The sequence below is a fragment of the Lithobates pipiens genome, unplaced genomic scaffold (assembly GCF_037356315.1).
Source record: "Lithobates pipiens isolate NorthernLeopardFrog02 unplaced genomic scaffold, aLitPip1_a1.2 Scaffold_25, whole genome shotgun sequence".
NCBI lineage: Eukaryota > Metazoa > Chordata > Amphibia > Anura > Ranidae > Lithobates > Lithobates pipiens.
The window spans coordinates 41817313-41835006 of NW_027507787.1; the positions used below are offsets into that span (position 1 = coordinate 41817313).

Sequence of the window (17694 nt, forward strand, 5' to 3'; positions counted from 1 at the left end):
GCGTGTGTGCAAGACCGTTTCATCGGAACTGCGTCGGAAAAACCTTCAGGGTTTATTCCGATGGGAAAACCGGTCGTGTGTATACAGCATTAAAAGAAGATTCCCCTTTGACGAGAGGACAGAGGCAGTCTGGAATAAAAATCCAAAACTAGACACACCACTGTCCAAAGTGTTGAAATTGTCTGACCTTGCTTAGGTTATAGGTCACTTAAAGGACCCAATGGACAGGAAAACAGATGTAGTCTTAAAAATGCCCATTCTCGGCATCCTGGGCGGAAAAAGCTGGTGCCACCCCGAAGCAAATATGTAAAGCAGCCATATGGTCAAGCTTCTCCACCTTAAGAAGGCATTATCGACTAGACTTAATGTCCAGTCCGGATCAGGTTTTTGGGAGGAAGGTCCTTTTAGATTTTGTTAAAGTGAGAAGTCTTGGTTTGTTTACTTAGAAATAACAAACATATTATACTTGTCTGTTCTGTGCAGTGGTTTTGCGCAGAGCAGCCCAGATCCTTCTCTTCTCGGGTCCTTCCCTGGCGCTCCTGGCCTCTTCCTCCTCCTGAGTGTCCCCACAGCAAGCATCACCAAACTGAGTCAGAAATCCCTGTGTCCATTCAGATGCAGAGCTGCAGGGCCCCTCTCCCTTTCTTTTCTCATTGGCTGACTGACAGCAGCGGGGGCCAATGGCACCATGCTGCTGTCTCAGCCATTGAAGAGGGGAGTCCCGGGCAGCCGAGACATTCCTACAACATCGCCGGACAGAGATGGACCTCGGGTAAGTAATAGCTGCTGCACATAGGCTTTTTATCATCTTAATGCAAAAAAAAATAAAACACCCGCCTTTGCAATCACATTAATTCTTGCCAGTTCTCCATTCACTGAACTGAGATTGTGTAGATGGGATGCAGATGGGTGTGCAGAGTCACTAATCCTTTAACAGATAAACTGATATACAAACAGCCTGTGTGTTTAGATGTTTTACCCAGTTTCTATTTTGTTTTTATCCCATTGTGGTTATGCACAACAGATTTTTATTTTATTTTTTTCTTATCCAAGTTTGTTCATCTTTTAGCTCTTGTGTGGTAATTGCAGGTATTGTTGGAGAGGCTGATGAAAATGGAGAAGATTACTACCTTTGGACATATAAAAAGCTCGAAATTGGTTATAATGGAAATCGTATTGTAGATGTAAATCTCACCAGTGAAGGCAAAGTTAAGCTTGTTCCCAATACCAAGATTCAAATGTCCTACTCTGTAAGTAAACTATACCGCTTACATACTTTTTTACATATTTCTTTCTAGAACAAATACTTGTTACATTTGGGTGTTAAGTGTTAGGTACCGTATATACTCGAGTATAAGCCGAGATTTTCAGCCCTTTTTTTTTAGGCTAAAAGTGCCCCCCTCGGCTTATACTCGAGTCACCGCCGTCTGCCTACCTGATCAGGCATGTCATGTAGACAGACGGTGGCCAGCGTGTCATAAAAATATACGGCGGCCATTCTAGTATTTAAAAGCCACGCCTCCTCCTCGTCTGATAGGCAGAACACTCAATTTCCCAGCAGTCAGTTTTCAGCCTATCACGGACATCCCCTCATCCCTCAGACGAGGATGAGGGGATGTCCGTGATAGGCTGAAAACTGACTGCTGGGAAATTGAGTGTTCTGCCTATCACAGACGAAGAGGAGGCACGGCTTTTGAATACTGGAATGGCCGCCGTATGTTTTTATGACACGCTCATCGGTGGCTGCAGATGGGCACATGGAGGCATGCACAGGACACAAAGGATGAAGATTAGCACAGTGAGGTAGGCAGATCTGCACAGGACACAGGGAGGCATGCAGCTGCAGATGGGCATTGTTGACCCTCTTTGCCACCTACAGTAGCTGCTGCATTTCCCACCCCCGGCTTATACTCGAGTCAATAAGTTTTCCCAGTTTTTTGTGGTAAATTAGGGGCCTCAGCTTATATTCGGATCGACCTATACTCGAGTATATACGGTAAATACATGTCTCACATTTAGCAAACGGACCAGTCTTTTCTTCCCCCTTGTTTTTTATGAAGATTGTTTGCTGAAATAATATAATAGTAAGATTATATATATATATATATATATATATATATATATATATATATATATATATATATATATATATATATATATATATATATATATATATATATATATATTAATTTATAGTGAGTAGAAGTGTATTTTATGAGTTTGCACTAATGTGCCTTATTAGGCAGTAGATATAGGGGTTACTTGAGCAATTTATCCCTTTAACTACTTGCTGACCGCCAGCAGTCAAATGACGGCCAGGCGGCGCACCTATTGTGGCGGGAGGCCGTCATATGACGGCCTCCCATTTAAACAGGGAATGCGCGCGAGTATCCCTGTTTCTTCGGTGGCGGCGTGTCATGGAGACACCGCTCGCCACCGAAGGGGGTGAACAGCCATTGGTTATTGGATCACAGATGGTCACACCCCCACTGTGCACGGCGCGATGGCACATCGGTGGCGGCGTGTTCCCCGGGAACACTGCTCGTCACCGATGCTGGTAAACAGCCATTGGTCGGCTGTTTACCCACGTGATCGGCTGTGATCCTTTCACAGCCGATCACTAAACTGTAAACAAACCGCGGTAACGTGATGTTACCGGGTTCTCCTCCTCACACACCGATCGTGTGTGAGGAGGAGATTGCTGTAACATCTCGTTACCGCCTACAGTGTACACCAATCACACTGATTGCCATTGCCCCCCCCCCAATAAAGAGGACCTGTCACCACCCCTCATAGTACCTGTCAATCACAGTCCATCAGAGTACATGTCACAGTCCATCAGAGTATTCGAGTACCTGTCGCGGGCCCGTGGGAGTACCCGAGTACCTGTCGCGGGCCGGTGGGAGTACCCGAGTACCTGTCGCGGGCCGGTGGGAGTACCCGAGTACCTGTCGCGGGCCGGTGGGAGTACCCGAGTACCTGTCGCGGGCCGGTGGGAGTACCCGAGTACCTGTCGCGGGCCGGTGGGAGTACCCGAGTACCTGTCGCGGGCCGGTGGGAGTACCCGAGTACCTGTCGCGGGCCCGTGGGAGTACCGGAGTACCTGTCGCGGCCCGTGCGAGTACCTGTCACATATTCCAAAAACTTCTGGAAAAAAATTAACCGTTCAAAAGACTCATTATGCCTCACAGATTATACATTGGGGTGTTTTCTTTCCAAAATGGGGTCATTTTATGGGAAATTCCATTGTCCTGGTACTCCAGGGCCTTCAAAAGTATAATAGGTGGTTGAGAAATGAGATGTGTCATTTTTGCTCGTAGAACGTCTGAAGGTACTACATCAATGTTGGTGCTCTGTATGTGGCCAGGCTGTGTAAAAGTCTCACACACGTGGTATCGCCGTACTTTGGAAGGGTAGCAGAATGTATTTTGGGGTGTAATTTGTTGTATGCATATGCTGTGTGTGAGAAATAATCTGATAAATGACAATTTTGTAACAAAAAAAATAATAATAAAAAAAATCTTCATTTTGCAAAGAATTGTGGGAAGAAAGGACAACTTAAAAAAACTCACCATGCTACTTACTTAATACCTTGGAATGTCTACTTTGTAAAAAGGGGTCATTTGGGGGGTATTTGTACTTTCTTGACTTGTTAGTGTCTCAAGGAATGAGATACACCTGATGTACTGAAGGCCTGATCAGATGTGATCAATTTTCAGCGATTGGCACCATAGTTTGTAGACTATAACTTTCACAAAGACCAAATAATATACACTAATGTGGGTTATTTTTACCAAAGATATGTAGCAGTATAAATTTTGGCCAAAATGTATGAAGAAAAATTAGTAATTAGCAAAAATTTATGACAAACAAAGAGGCATTTTTTTTCACAATTTACTTTTTTTTTTATTTATAGCACAAAAAATAAAAAACCCACTAGTGATTTAAATACCACTAAAAGAAAGTTCTATTTGTGTGGAAAAAAGGACACAAGTTTCATATGGGTACAGTGTTGCATGACTGAGTAATTGTCATTCAAACTGTGAGCGCTGAAAGCTGAAAATTGGTCTGGCCAGGAAGGGGGTGTAAGTGCACTGTATTGAGGTGGTTAAGATAGGTTCCCACTGACACTATTTATTTATTTTTGCCCATCTGTAATGGGGTAATTATTCCCACTGACCATCACACTAATGTATCATGAGTTGTAGATATAGTGTGTTTTAGCAGGAGTTGCTTGAGACCAGAAAGTTATTTTTAACTGCTTTCATACTGGGCACTTTCACCCCCTTCCTTCCTAGACCAATTTTCAGCTTTCAGCGCTGTCGCACTTTGAATGAGAATTGCGCGGTCATGCTACACTGTACCCAAATGAAATTTTTATCATTTTGTTCACACAAATTTAGCTTTCTTTTGGTAGTTTTCACTAATATTTTTTTATTTTTTTGGCGATTTTTATAAGCTGGAAAAAAGAGCGACAATTTTAAAAAAAAATTTTTTTTTTTTGGGATTTCTTAATTTTTTTTCTTAATTTGTCATAAATTTAGGCCAAAATTTATTCTGCTACAAAAAAAATCCTGATAAGTGTTTAATAATTTGGTTTATGTGATCAAGGACAGATGTATGCAGATGATCACGGACGTATGTGGGCAGATGATCACTGGGACAGATGATTTTACTGAGACATATGTGGGACAAGTGTTTTTACTGTATGGGGACACTGTTTTGGGGATCGGTGTGTAAAAAGCTCATAAAAACAGTTCATACATCCTCACTGACTGATTTATTATATACAATTTCTTTATCGTACATCATGGAACACTGCCTAAGTAATAACTTAATGAGTTATGGGCCACCTTCAGGTGTTGACACTGGTATACCCAGTACAGGAAGTTCACTCCCCTATATAATCCCTCCTCTCCTTCCAGGAGCTCTAGGAGAGATCCATGCTGGATTTAAAAAAACCTCCACAACTGGATCCATCCATGCCACTGAGGCCACAGGATGGTACCCGGGCCTCGCATAGAAGAAAAAGGTTTTTGCCTGTAGTGCTTCTCTTTGAGGGCTGGACCCCAGGAACCAGGATTCTTTTTGGTCTTGCTACATTACCTAAAGTTGCTCCTGAGGGGTGCTATACAGGTCCAAAGGAGTGGAACCCCTCAGGGGCAACTTTAAAGGTTTACTAACGCTACCCACCGTGATGGGTGAAGTTTGGATCTCTCTCTCTCTCTCTCTCTCTATATCTATATCTATATCTATATCTATATCTATATCTATATATCTATATCTATATCTATATATCTATATCTATATCTATATCCTATCTTTAAAAATATCTCCACTATGAGGGGAGCAAATTACACATAACTTGGTACGATGCTTTTCAGCAGCTCTGTGTCCGGGTATAGCAGCGTGTGCGGTCCCAGCAGCCAGAGGGGAGTTTTTAGTTGAAGAAATGGCGTTTCCTCTTCTGAAGGATCCAAGTGGGGGTACGGCAGTAGTTCATACGCACATATTTTATGTATATAAATGGCTCCTACTAGAACATTATCTAGGAGCCAAATGTGCCACTGCTGACAAAACTCTCCCCTCCCCTCCTGGAGAGGTGTGGTGGTGGCTTCCACAGTTTTATATAACAGACTTGCCTTTTGTTGAACACTATCCATGCAGGTTTATTGCACCCTAGCCTTGTATTACAGGCAGCATGTTCGGCCAGGTATCAGATGGCATTGCAGGCTCTAAGATGTCCAGTGCCTCCTCCTCCGGTCTGCATTTGATGGTGCAGCGTCTTCTCACATCTCAGCCCCTGTATATGTGACTGAAGATGTCCTTTTCCTCCTCCCTGCAGGGTCTGGAAAGATTAGCGGCTTTAATCTCATCCTCCATTCAAATGGATAGGAAGCGTGCTAGATCCCCATTCCCCACTTCAGAACCTTTGCAAGGTGAACAGTGGGCTCAGGATGTGGTGTTGCCCTCAGTCGATCAAGAGGAAAAACAAACAGATTGATGATATTGCGTCTGGGATCAAAAGTAACATTTCCGTCTTTGCAGATGACACCAAGCTATGCAGTGCAATAACGTCCTTACAGGATGTCACCAATTTACAAGCCGACCTCAATGCTCTGTCTAATTGGGCGACTGTGGCAGATGAGGTTTAATGTTGAGAAATGTAAAGTTATGCACTTGGGGGCTAAGAATATGCATGCATCATACACGCTAAGGGGAGTACAACTGGGGGAATCCATAGTGGAGAAGGATCTGGGGGTTTTGGTAGATCATAAGCTCAATAATAGCATGCAATGCCAAGCTGCGGTTTCCAAAGTGAGCAAAGTCCTTTCCTGTATTAAGAGAGGTATGTACTCCAGAGTGAGAGCTATCATTTTGCCCCTGTTCAAATCATTAGTAAGACCTCATCTGGAATATGCCGTTCAGTTTTGGGCACCAGTTCTCAAAAAGGATATCGGAACTGGAGAAAGTGCAGAGAAGGGCAACCAAACTGATAAGAGGCATGGAGGAACTCAGCTATGAGGAAAGATTAGAGGAACTGAATTCGCTCTTGATAAGAGGAGATTAAGGGGGGATTTGATCAACATGTACAAATATATAAGGGGTCCATATAGGGAACTTGGTGTCGAGTTATTCACTTTACAGTCAACAAAGAGGACAAGGGGGCACTCTTTACGTCTAGAGGAGAAGAGATTTCATCTCCAAATACGGAAAGGTTTCTTCTTAAGAGATGTGGAATAGACTCCCTGCAGAGGTGGTTATGGCCCAATCAGTGGATTGCTTTAAGAAAGGCCTGGATTATTTCCTAAGTGTATGTAATATAACTGGGTACTAAAATTTATAGGTAAAGTTGATCCGGGGAAAATCCGATTGCCTCTTGGGGCATCAGGAAGGATTTTTTTCCCCTGCTTTAGCAAATTGGATCATGCTCTGCTGGGGTTTTTGCCTTCCTCTGGATCAACTGTGGATATAGAATTGGGTATATGGGCTGGTATTATATATGTATGTATGTATGTGTGTGTGTGTGTATATAGATATAAATTTTTGTTTTTGGTTGAACTGGATGGACTTTCTTTTATTTTTCAACCTGACTATGTAACTATATCTGGAAAGTTTGGGTTGGATTTTCAACCTCTTCCTTAATACCGCTAAAAAGGCTGTAGTACTTGGGTCTGATCATGGAGACAGTCCAGCAAAAGGTCTTCTTGCATCAGGTAAAGATCAACTCCATAAGAGAGCTGGTGTGGATGGTCAGGTCAAAAGGCGATCCCTCCATTCGCCTTTGCATATGAGGTTGCTAGGAACCCATGTTGGCTTCATTCAAAGCAGTTCCCTATGCCCAGTTTCATTCAAGACTGTTGCAAAACAGTATCCTGTCTGCTTGGAACAAAACAATTCAAGCTTTAGACTTGCCAATGCGGCTGTCCCCAACCAAGAGTGTCCCAAAGCCTCGCTTAGTGGTTACTAACCCAGAATCTGTTGAAAGGAAAATCCTTCAGACCAGTCATCTGAAAAGTGTTAACGATGGATGCAGCCTTTCAGGCTGGGGAACAGTACTAGAAAAGATAACTGTCCAGGGATAGTGGTCAAGAACCGACTGAGCCTTGCCCATCAATATCCTAGAGATTCGGGCAGTGCATCTGTCTCTAAAGGCCTGGACTTTCAGGTTACAGGATTGTCCTATCGGGATCCAATCCGACAATGCCACAGCTGTGGCCTATATCAATCACCCAGGGGGCACCAAGAGTCTCTCAGCACAGAGAGGTGAATCATATTCTAAATTGGGCAGAAAGGAATGTTCCGTTCCTATCGGCAGTCTTGATTCGGGGAGTAGAGAATTGGCAGACGGGCTGCTTGAATCACCAGCAGTTATTCCCAGGGCAATGGTCTCTTCATCCCAGCGTATTTTGGGCTGTTTGCCAAAGGTGGGGGGACTCCAGACATAGATCTTCTAGCATCCAGGTTCAACATGAAGTTGGTCAACTTTGTGGCCAGAACAAGGGATCCGCTCGCATGCGTAACAGATGTGTTGGTGACCCCATGGGATCAGTTCTCACTGATCTATGCATTCTTCTCCCCCCCCCCCCCCCCAGTTCAGTTGCTGCCTCGACGACTTTGCAGGATCAAGCTGGAAAGAGCTGGTAATTCTGGTAGCCCCAGCATGGCCTAGAAGGTCATGGTGTACAGAAAGCGTAAAGATGGCAGTGGAGGGCTAATGGTCCCTACCACTACGGCCAGATCTGCTCTCACAGGGACCGATATTCCATCCTTCCTTACGGTCTCTAAATTTAATGGCTTGGCTGTTGAAACCCATATTCTAAAGAAACGTGGGCTTTCCGGCTTAGTTATCTCTACCCTGATTAATGCAAGGAAGCCAGCTTCCAGAACTATATATTATAGGGTCTGGAGAGCTTATGTTTCCTGGTGTGAATTCAAGAGTTGGTACCCTTGGAGATATATCATAGGCAAAATTCTTACCTTAATACAAGTAGGGGTATAAATGAAATTGGCCTTGAGTACTATTAAAGGCCAAGTCTCAGCTTTATCAATCTTATTTCAAAGACCACTTGCTACACATTCTTTAGTCTGGGGTTTTATACAAGGGGTAACGTGGCTTAATCCGCCTGTCAAACCTCCCTTGAACCCTCGCGACTTGTACTTGGTTTTGTCTGTGTTACAAAAACTGCCATTTTCACTGATGCAACATATTCCCTTTAGTCCTTTTGCCAATGAAGTTGGTATTTTTGGTTGCTATATCCTCAGCAAGGAGGGTTTCGGAATTGTCTGCTCCTTCTTGTAAAGAGCCATATATGATTTTTCATGAGGACAGAGTGGTGTTTCGCCCTCGTCCAGACTTTTTGCCAAAAGTTTCGGGTTTTCACCTGAACCAAGATGTTCTCCTGCCATCGTTTTTTTCCAAAACCATTTTCCAGGGGAGAGAAGTCACTACATTGTCTTGATGTAGTGAGAGCAGTGAAAATCTATTTAATGGCAACTGCTCAGGTTCGTAAGACTGATGTCCTATTTATTCTGCTACAAGCTCCTAAGAAAGGACAGGCAGCATCAAAATCCACTGTCACTAAGTCAATTCTGCATGTGATAATTCAAACTTATGATTTAAGGAGTAAGATTCCCCCTTTTCAAGTCAAGGCGCACTCTACCAGGCGGTTAATGCTTCGTGGGCAGTGAATTGTCAGGCCTCCATGGCTCAGATCTGTAAGGCTGCAACTAGAGGTCGACCGACCTGGGTTTTTCTCCGGTGATGCCGATATTTAGAAATTGCGGCGGCCGATATGATGCTGATTTTTTGGGGCCGATATGTTAGGCCGATTTTTTTTTTTTTTTTTTTTTTTCCCCCTTCTCATGAAATCTAACAGACACCTTTCACACTGGGGCATTTTTCAGCTACTTTTGGGCTAAAAATAGTACCTGTGAAGTGCCTGCAAAACGGCTCCCCTGCAGTCTGTGTGAAAGCCCGAGAGGCAATGCGCGGGCAGGACGTTAAAGTCCTGCAAGCAGCATCTTTGGAGCAGTGTATACCCCTCCTCCACCACTCCTGCCCATTGAAATTAATGAGCACCACTGCCGAAGCACCTGCAATGCGATTTGGCAGCGGTGCTTCACGGGCACATTTAACCCCTTCCTTGGCCGCTAGCTGGGTTAGAAGTGCCCCGCTAGCAGCGGAATAGCGCTGCTAAAATGATGGTAAAGCGCCGCTAAAACGAGCAGCATTTTACCAGCAACGCCTGCCCGCTCCAGTGTGAAAGCGGCCTTAAGTAATTGGTGATACAGAAAATTTCTTACATTTATTAATCAAAACAAACCTCCAATCAGTTCACTTGTATGTATAATTTAGATTTAAAAAAAAAAGTATATATTAAAAGCACAAAAACAGGTAATCCAAAACTTTTGGATAAAAAAAATGGCTAACTTCATCTTTTTTTTTTTAATCCATTAGTGTATTTTTCCCAAAATTGCATTTGAAAGACCTCTGCGCAAATACCGTGCGACATAAAATATTGCAACAACCGCTATTATATTCCCTAGGGTCTCTGCTAAAAATATATATATAATTTTGGGGGATTCGAAGTTATTTTCCAGCAGAAAATACAGGATTTTTACTTGTAAGCAACAAGTGTCAGAAAAGATTGCCTCTAAATGGTTAAGCTGAGAACTCCTACACAGGAGTTCAGTCCATTGAAGAAGAAACATTGTATCTCTCATCTTTTCTTGGCAGACTGCCCAGAAAGGAGAAGTTGCTCCACTAAAGAATTCAGGCAACTTGCATTGCCTTCTATTACAGAAGTCTTTTGCAAGTAGTGCTGAAGTTATAATCGGCCATGCCGATTAATTAAACGCCGATATATCGGTCAACCTCTAGCCGCAACTTGGACTTCAGTGCATACAGTTGCAAAATTTTATCTGCTAGATGTAAGGAGGTATGAGGATAGGCAGGCAGCAGCATAGGTCCTCAAGTCTGGGGGTACACTTCAGGTTGTCTCTCCCTCCCCTCAAATAGCATTGCTATGGGGACTATTGGCTTAGGATATTGAAATCCATTTTGCATCACAGCTTGCATACCCAAACATGGGGAAAAAAATTATGCAGAGCCCTAAGCAAATGCATTGGCAAGAGTTTACCATAGACTAGCCTTGTGATCATTACTAATATTTTCTTTGTGAAACGTCCTTCACTAATTATTATTATATTTTTTTATATATTATTTTTTTTATATATTATTATTATTATTATAATTATTATTATTATATTTTTTTTTTTTTTAATGTTCCTAGTGATTTCCTATTATGCAGTCTTCACAGATCTGATGAATCTTACATTTCTATGTTATATTATTGTAGGTTAAATGGAAGAAATCTGATGTCCGGTTTGAAGATCGATTTGACAAATACCTTGACCCTTCATTTTTCCAACACAGGGTAAGCCATTTTTAACTTTTCCTCATACAGGCATTCCCCCGGGTTACAAACCAGGTTCTGTAGGTTTGTATGTAAGTAAGTTGGAACAGGTGCATTTTTTTTTTTAAATGCAACTCCAGCCAAAAAGTGTTTTGGATAGCATAGGGAAGGATTAACACCCCCGTAAAATTTTTGTCATCTCTGCCCCTGTTCAGAAGATTTCACCTCACTTTCTGTCCCTGTGACAGTTGGATTTTGAACATTTTGGGTTGTTGTGGAAACAGTGGCGATAAAGCCTCAGTGGAGACACTTTTTTTTTTTTTTTTCCCCCCCCTCATAACTTACAAATGTGAGTTTCCCTTCCTGTTTCCCTCCATTTGTAAGTATGAGTTGTATGTAAATCCAATGTTTAACTCGGGGATTGCTTGTATAGGCCATTGTTTTACCAGTGATTGCGTGTGTTTATGTAGTGATCAGTGTGTGGTTATCAAGGTTTTGCATACCTTTTACAGATTTATGTTGAATAATTATAAGGGCATACATAGTCATGTTCAATTCTTAAATTGTAATTACAGCCAAATCCTGTGTGTTTATTTTTATTTTTATGTACTTTACAGTGTGACCTACAGATTCAGTGTGAACGCTGAATTTGTGGTGCTTTTTCTGTTTCCATTTGATTGTTTCCTCATGTCTTTCACATTTTGTTTCCCCCCCCAGATACACTGGTTTTCGATCTTCAATTCTTTTATGATGGTTATTTTTTTGGTGGGATTGGTATCAATGATTCTTATGAGAACCTTAAGGAAGGATTATGCCCGATATAGCAAAGAGGAGGAAATGGATGACATGGTAAGAGCTTGTATGTCTTGCATATTCATCTGCTGGTACATAACAGCAGACTGCATTTAATTATCTTACTGCTTACTCTTTGCATATACCCATCGCTGGTCAGTATTCATGGAATCAGATTGTTTTAATTTTTTTAACTTTGGAATATCACAGCACAGCCGGCTCTAAAAAACCCACACAAGCTGGTGGCTGCTACTCTAGCCATCCATTTGTGATCAAAGGTTCACCCTTCTGGATGTACATAGTACACCCAAAGAGCTGAAATTGTTAAAGGAAAAAATGGTCTTAAAAAACAAACAACCCCCATACTTATCTGCTCTGTGCAATGATTTTGAACCCCCAATCCTTTTCTTCTCGGGTCCCCTGCTGGTGCTCTGGGCCCTTCCCTTTTGTTGAGTGCCCCCATAGCAAGCCACTTGCTGTGGGGGCACTCATGCATGCTCGCTCCTAAGCTGGCTCTGTATCCATAAGAGACAGCTCAGCCGCCTCACTAGCTGTGATTGATGGCAGTGGGAGTCAATCAGGAGGGGGAGAGTGGTGGGTCTTGTGCACATCTCGGGATTGGGCTCAGGTAAGTATTATGTCCCGTACACACGATCCGAATATCGTACGAAAACCATCACCCGAGGAAGGATCGTACGATTTTCGGATCGTGTGTACACAACTTTCGTCAGCCGATCACGACCGTTTATCTGATTATTATTCGATTGGACATGCACGAAAATGTTCCTTTTCGTTTAGTCAGTATGGTTGTCGCCCGAAAATGCAATACAAATACATTACAACACATGACATCGCTTCCGATTTATTTTTTCTATCATACGAGAATTTTTGTGACTTTATTTAGCTATTCAGTTTCTACTTGTTATTATTAACCGAAAATGGTCGTACGATCGGTAGTCCGATATTCGGATCGTGTGTATGGGGCATTAGGAGAACTGCACACTGAACGTTTTTTACATTACCTTCATGCATTCTATCCATTTAAACAACTTTCAGCCTTTACAACCACTTTAAGGTTGCCATTGCACCCTGAAGATTGCAATGTTAATCTGTTTAATACTGTAAAATATACATACATAGTTTGCAAAGGTTTTAGGCAGGTGGGAAAAAATGCTGTAAATTAAAGTGGATGTAAACCCTCACACATACCCAGTGAAATGAACAGCTTCAGATACACAGGGGTGAAACAAATCTCCCTATATAAGTTTTACTTGTATATCTGCTGTCTTCAGCTTTATAGCCTGTTAGAATTTTCACTGCTTCAGTCAGCAGTAGGTTTGGATTTTTTGCTTACACTGGTAGACAGCTCATTGGAGGAAAGGTGCACCTCCACATAGGCTAATGCTTGCAGATCTTTGCTCTGACAAGTCAATCTCTCTGCTAATATATTTTATAGCACTCCTACACAAAATTCAGCCTGGATTAATCAGTTCACAGAGAACTTGTTAGAGTTTATCATGCTGATAACAGAAGAACAGAGCAGGAGCAAGCCACTGGACTTTGTGCTTTGAAGAGAGATAAGAAAACACTACAGAGATATGTGCCCAGCTCAAATTTTATGAATCGGGTTCACATCCCCTTTCAGAAATAGAAGTGTTAAGTTTTATTTTTCTCAATAAACAAAGTAGAAAAGTAAATCAATATTTGGTGTGATCACCATAGTTGAGTTGCTTAGCCTTGTTTCCATGTACTATGCATGAAAACCTACAAACTGGCACAGAATATATATTTTTAGTGTGTGTGTGTGTGTGTGTGTGTGTATACAGTGGATATAAAAAGTATATACACGCTGTTAAAATGTCAGGTTTCTGTGATGTAAAAAAATGAGACCAAAGATAAATAATTTCAGGACATTTTCCACCTTCAGTGTGACCTATAAACTGTACAATTCAGTTGAACAACAAACTGAAATCTTTTAGGTGGAGGGAAGTAAAAATAAAAAATAAATAAATATGGTTGCATAAGTGAGCGCACCACCTCACCCCCTGAAGAATTTACCCCTTTCCTGACCAGAGCACTTTTTTGCGATACTGCACTGCATAGTTTTAACTGACAGTTGTGCGGTCATGCGACGTTGCACCCAAACAAAATTGTCCCCTTTTTTTTCCCCCACAAATAGAGCTTTCTTTTGGTGGTATTTGATCACCTCCTTTTTTTTTTTTTTCCGTTTGAGCTATAATTAAAAAAGAATAACAATTTTGAAAACAAAATAGGGGATAGATTTAAGGCATTTTTATTATAATTTTTCTTTATTATTATTATTAGTAATGACGGCGATCTGTGATTTTTATCATGACTACGACATGGCAGACACATCGGACACTTTTCACACTATTTTGGGACCATCGCCATTTTATACAGCAATCCGTGCTATAAATATTCACTGATTACTGTATAAATGACACTGGCAGGGAAGGGGTTAAACACTAGTGGCGATCAAGGGGTTAAGTGTGTCTTAGGGAGTGAGTCTAACTATGGGGGAGTAGGCTACCACTGATATAACGGAGCAGTAGATCTATCATGTCACTAAGCAGAACGAGGAAATGCACCTTTTGGTTTTATTACAGCACTCAGGCTTTTTTTTGGTATGCGTCCATCAGCATGGCACATCTTGACTTGAAAAACACTCCAAATCTGTCAGATTGCAAGGGCATCTCCTGTGCACAGCCCTCTTCAGATCACCCCACAGATTTTCAATCAGGTTCATGTCTGGGCTCTGGCTGGGCCAATCCAAAACTTTAATCTTCTTCCGGAGAAACCATTCCTTTGTTGATTTTAGCTGTATGCTTTGGGTCGTTGTCACGCCGAAAGATGTTTAGCTTTCTAGCAGAAGCCTGAAGGTTTTGTGCCAATATTGACTGGTATTTGAAACGAACTGTTCATAATCCTCTCTACCTTGACTAAGGTCCCTATTCCATCTGAAGCAAAACAGCCGAAAAGCATGATGCTTCACTGTGGTTATCAAGTTGTTTTGGTGATGTGCAGTTTTGTTTTTGCGCCAAACATCTTTTGTAATTATGGCCAAAGTTCAACCTTGGTTTCATCAGACCATAACACGTTTTCCCACATTCCCCATGTTAGTAGACTTCAAATGTGTTTTTGCAAAATTTAGCCAAGTTTGTTTTTCAATTGAGTTGACCAATTTAGAGGTCACTTTGAAGGTGGAAAAAGTTCTAAAATTATTCATCTTTGTCTCTCCTTTAATTTTTTTTAATTATTTTTTTACATCACAGAAAGCTGAAATTTTAACAGGGGTGCGTAGACATTTTGTATATATGTGCATATCATTTTTATTTTTTAATGTGTACTCATAAGTTTACATACCCTGGCAGAATTAGATTTCGTGGCCATTTTTCAGAGAATATGATTAACACAAACATTTTTTCTTACTCATGGTTAGTTTGGCTGAAGCAATTTATTATCAATTGTGTTTACTCTTTTTTAAATCATAATGGCAATAGAAAGTACCCAACTGTTTACATACCCCGGTTCTTAATACAGTGTATTGCCCCCTTTAACATCAATGAGAGCTTGAAGATTTTGTGGTATTTGTGGATGAGGCTGTTTATCTTCTCAGATGGTAAAGCTGCCCATTCCTCTTGGCAAAAAGCCTCCAGTTCCTATAAATTCTTGGGCTGCCTTGCATGAACTGCATGTTTGAGATCTCCCCAGTGGATCAATGAGGTTGAGGTCAGAAGACCTGAGATGGCGACTCCAGGACCTTCACTTTATTCTGCTGTAGCCAATGACAGATTGACTTGGCCTTGTGTTTTGGATCATTGTCATGTTGGAATATCCAAGTACATCCAATGTGCAGCTTCCTGGCTGATGAATGCAAATGTTCCTCCAGTATTTTTGATAACATACTGCATTCATTTTGCCATCAATTTTGACCAAATTTCCTGTGCTTTTGTAGCTCACACATCCCCAAAACATCAGTGATCCACCTCCGTGTTTCACAGTAGTACCTTTCATCATAGGCCTTGTTGACTCCTCTCCAAATTAGCGTTTTATGGTTGTGGCAAAAAAGCTAAATTTTTAGTCTCATCACTCCAATTGACTTTGTGCCAGAGGGTTTGAGGCTTGCCTCTGTGCTGTTTGGCGTATTGTGCATGGGATACTTTGTGGCATTTGCGTAGTAATGCCTTTCTTCTGGTGGCTTGACCATGCAGCCCATCTTTAAGTGCCCTATTATTGTGCATCTCGAAACGGCCACCCCACATTTTCAGAGAGTCTTGTATTTCACCTGAAGTTATTTGTGGGTTTTTCTTTGCATCCTGAACAATATTCCTGGCAGTTGTGTCTGAAATTGTTGTTGCTCTACTTGACCGTGGTTTGATTTCAACCGATCCCCTAATTTTTCACTTCTTGATTAGAGTTTGAACACTGCTGATTGGCATTCTCAATTCCTTGGATATCTTTTTTTTTTTTTTTTTTTATATTCCTTTCCCATTTTATACAGCTCACCTACATTTTCCTCCCTCAGATCCTTTGACAATTCTTTTGCTCTCCCCATGACTCAATCCAGAAACGTCAGTGCAGCAATGGATGAAAGAGGCAAGGGCTCTGACAGGAGTCCAGAAACGTGTGTGTGTGTGTGTGTGTGTATATATATATATATATATATATATATATATATATATATATATATATATATATATATATATATATATATATATATATATATATATATATATATATTCCAAAGATTTAGAAAAAGCAATATTTTTTACTTGCAATGATATCCCCCAAAAAAATATTATAAAAATTAATTTCTTCCAGTTTAGGCCAATATGTATTCTACATATTTTTGGTAAAAAAAATCGCAATGTGTGTGTAGTGATTGGTTTGCGCAAAAGTTAGAGTCTACAAAATAGGGGATAGATTTATGGCATTTTTATAATTTTTATTACTGGCAATGGTGGCGATCTGCTATTTTTGTTTTTTGGAACTGCGACATTACGGCAGACAGATCGGACACTTTTGACACTATTTCGGGACCGTTGACATTTATACGGCAATCAGAGCTACAAATAGCCACTGATTACTGTATATATGACGCAGGCAGGGAAGGGGGTAAACACTAGTGGATGATCAAGGGGTTAAGTGTATTCCCTGGATGTGTTCTAACTGTAGGTGGGACTTTCTCACTACAAAATCACAGATCACTGCTCCCCTGAGGGCTTTCACACTGGAGTGGTGGTCTAGCAGGATGGTAAAAGTCCTGCTAGCAGCATCTTTGGAGCGGTGTGTACACTGCTGCTTCACCGCTCCTGCCCATTGAAATCAATGGGGCAGCGCGGCTATACCGCCGGCAAAGCGCTGCGGCAGTAGAGCTTTGCGGTGGTTTTAACCCTTTCTCTGTGCTAGCAGGGGGTAAAACCACCCTGCTAGCAGCCGAATAATGCTGCTAAAATTATGGTAAAGCGGTGCTAAAAAATGGCACAATTTTACCGCCGCTCCCGCCCCAGTGTGAAAGGGCCTTAGACTGGGATGAGGAGAAACATTGTAACACAGTCTTTAGATCAGAGGAATGAACTTTGGTCTGTAAGGCCACTTTCTCACTTGGGCTAACCCAAGCGTTGGCGGTAAAGCCCTGCTAGTTTTAGCAGCACTTTACCGTCATTTTAGAAGGGGTTAAAAGTGCCCGCGTTGCACTTCGGAATCGCCACACATTTATTCCAATGGGCAGGGGGTTTTGGGAGCTACCAGCCCAAAGAAGCTGCTTGCAGGACTTTTTCTAACATCCTCCAGTGTGAAAATTCACACTGATATTAATGGGAGGCGGTTTTCAGGCTTTTAGAGGCAATTTTTTTGCGCTAAAATGCCTGAAAACCGCCTCAGTGTAAAACTGGCCTAAATGAGGGAAGTTTAACCACTTAGAGTAAACCTTTTTCTGACCCTTGTGTACAAATGAAAATCT

The 17694-nt window shown here is 41.6% G+C and overlaps 1 protein-coding gene across 1 annotated transcript in view; it reads left to right on the top strand.

Moving 5' to 3' along the window:
• TM9SF3 (transmembrane 9 superfamily member 3) overlaps positions 1-17694 on the top strand; it is a 93571-nt gene that overhangs the window by 46853 nt on the left and 29024 nt on the right. The window contains exons 4-6 of the mRNA XM_077454362.1: positions 1090-1250; positions 10863-10940; positions 11637-11768. Coding sequence (XP_077310488.1) covers positions 1090-1250; positions 10863-10940; positions 11637-11768 — 371 coding nt within the window. The remainder of the gene's footprint in view (positions 1-1089; positions 1251-10862; positions 10941-11636; positions 11769-17694) is intronic.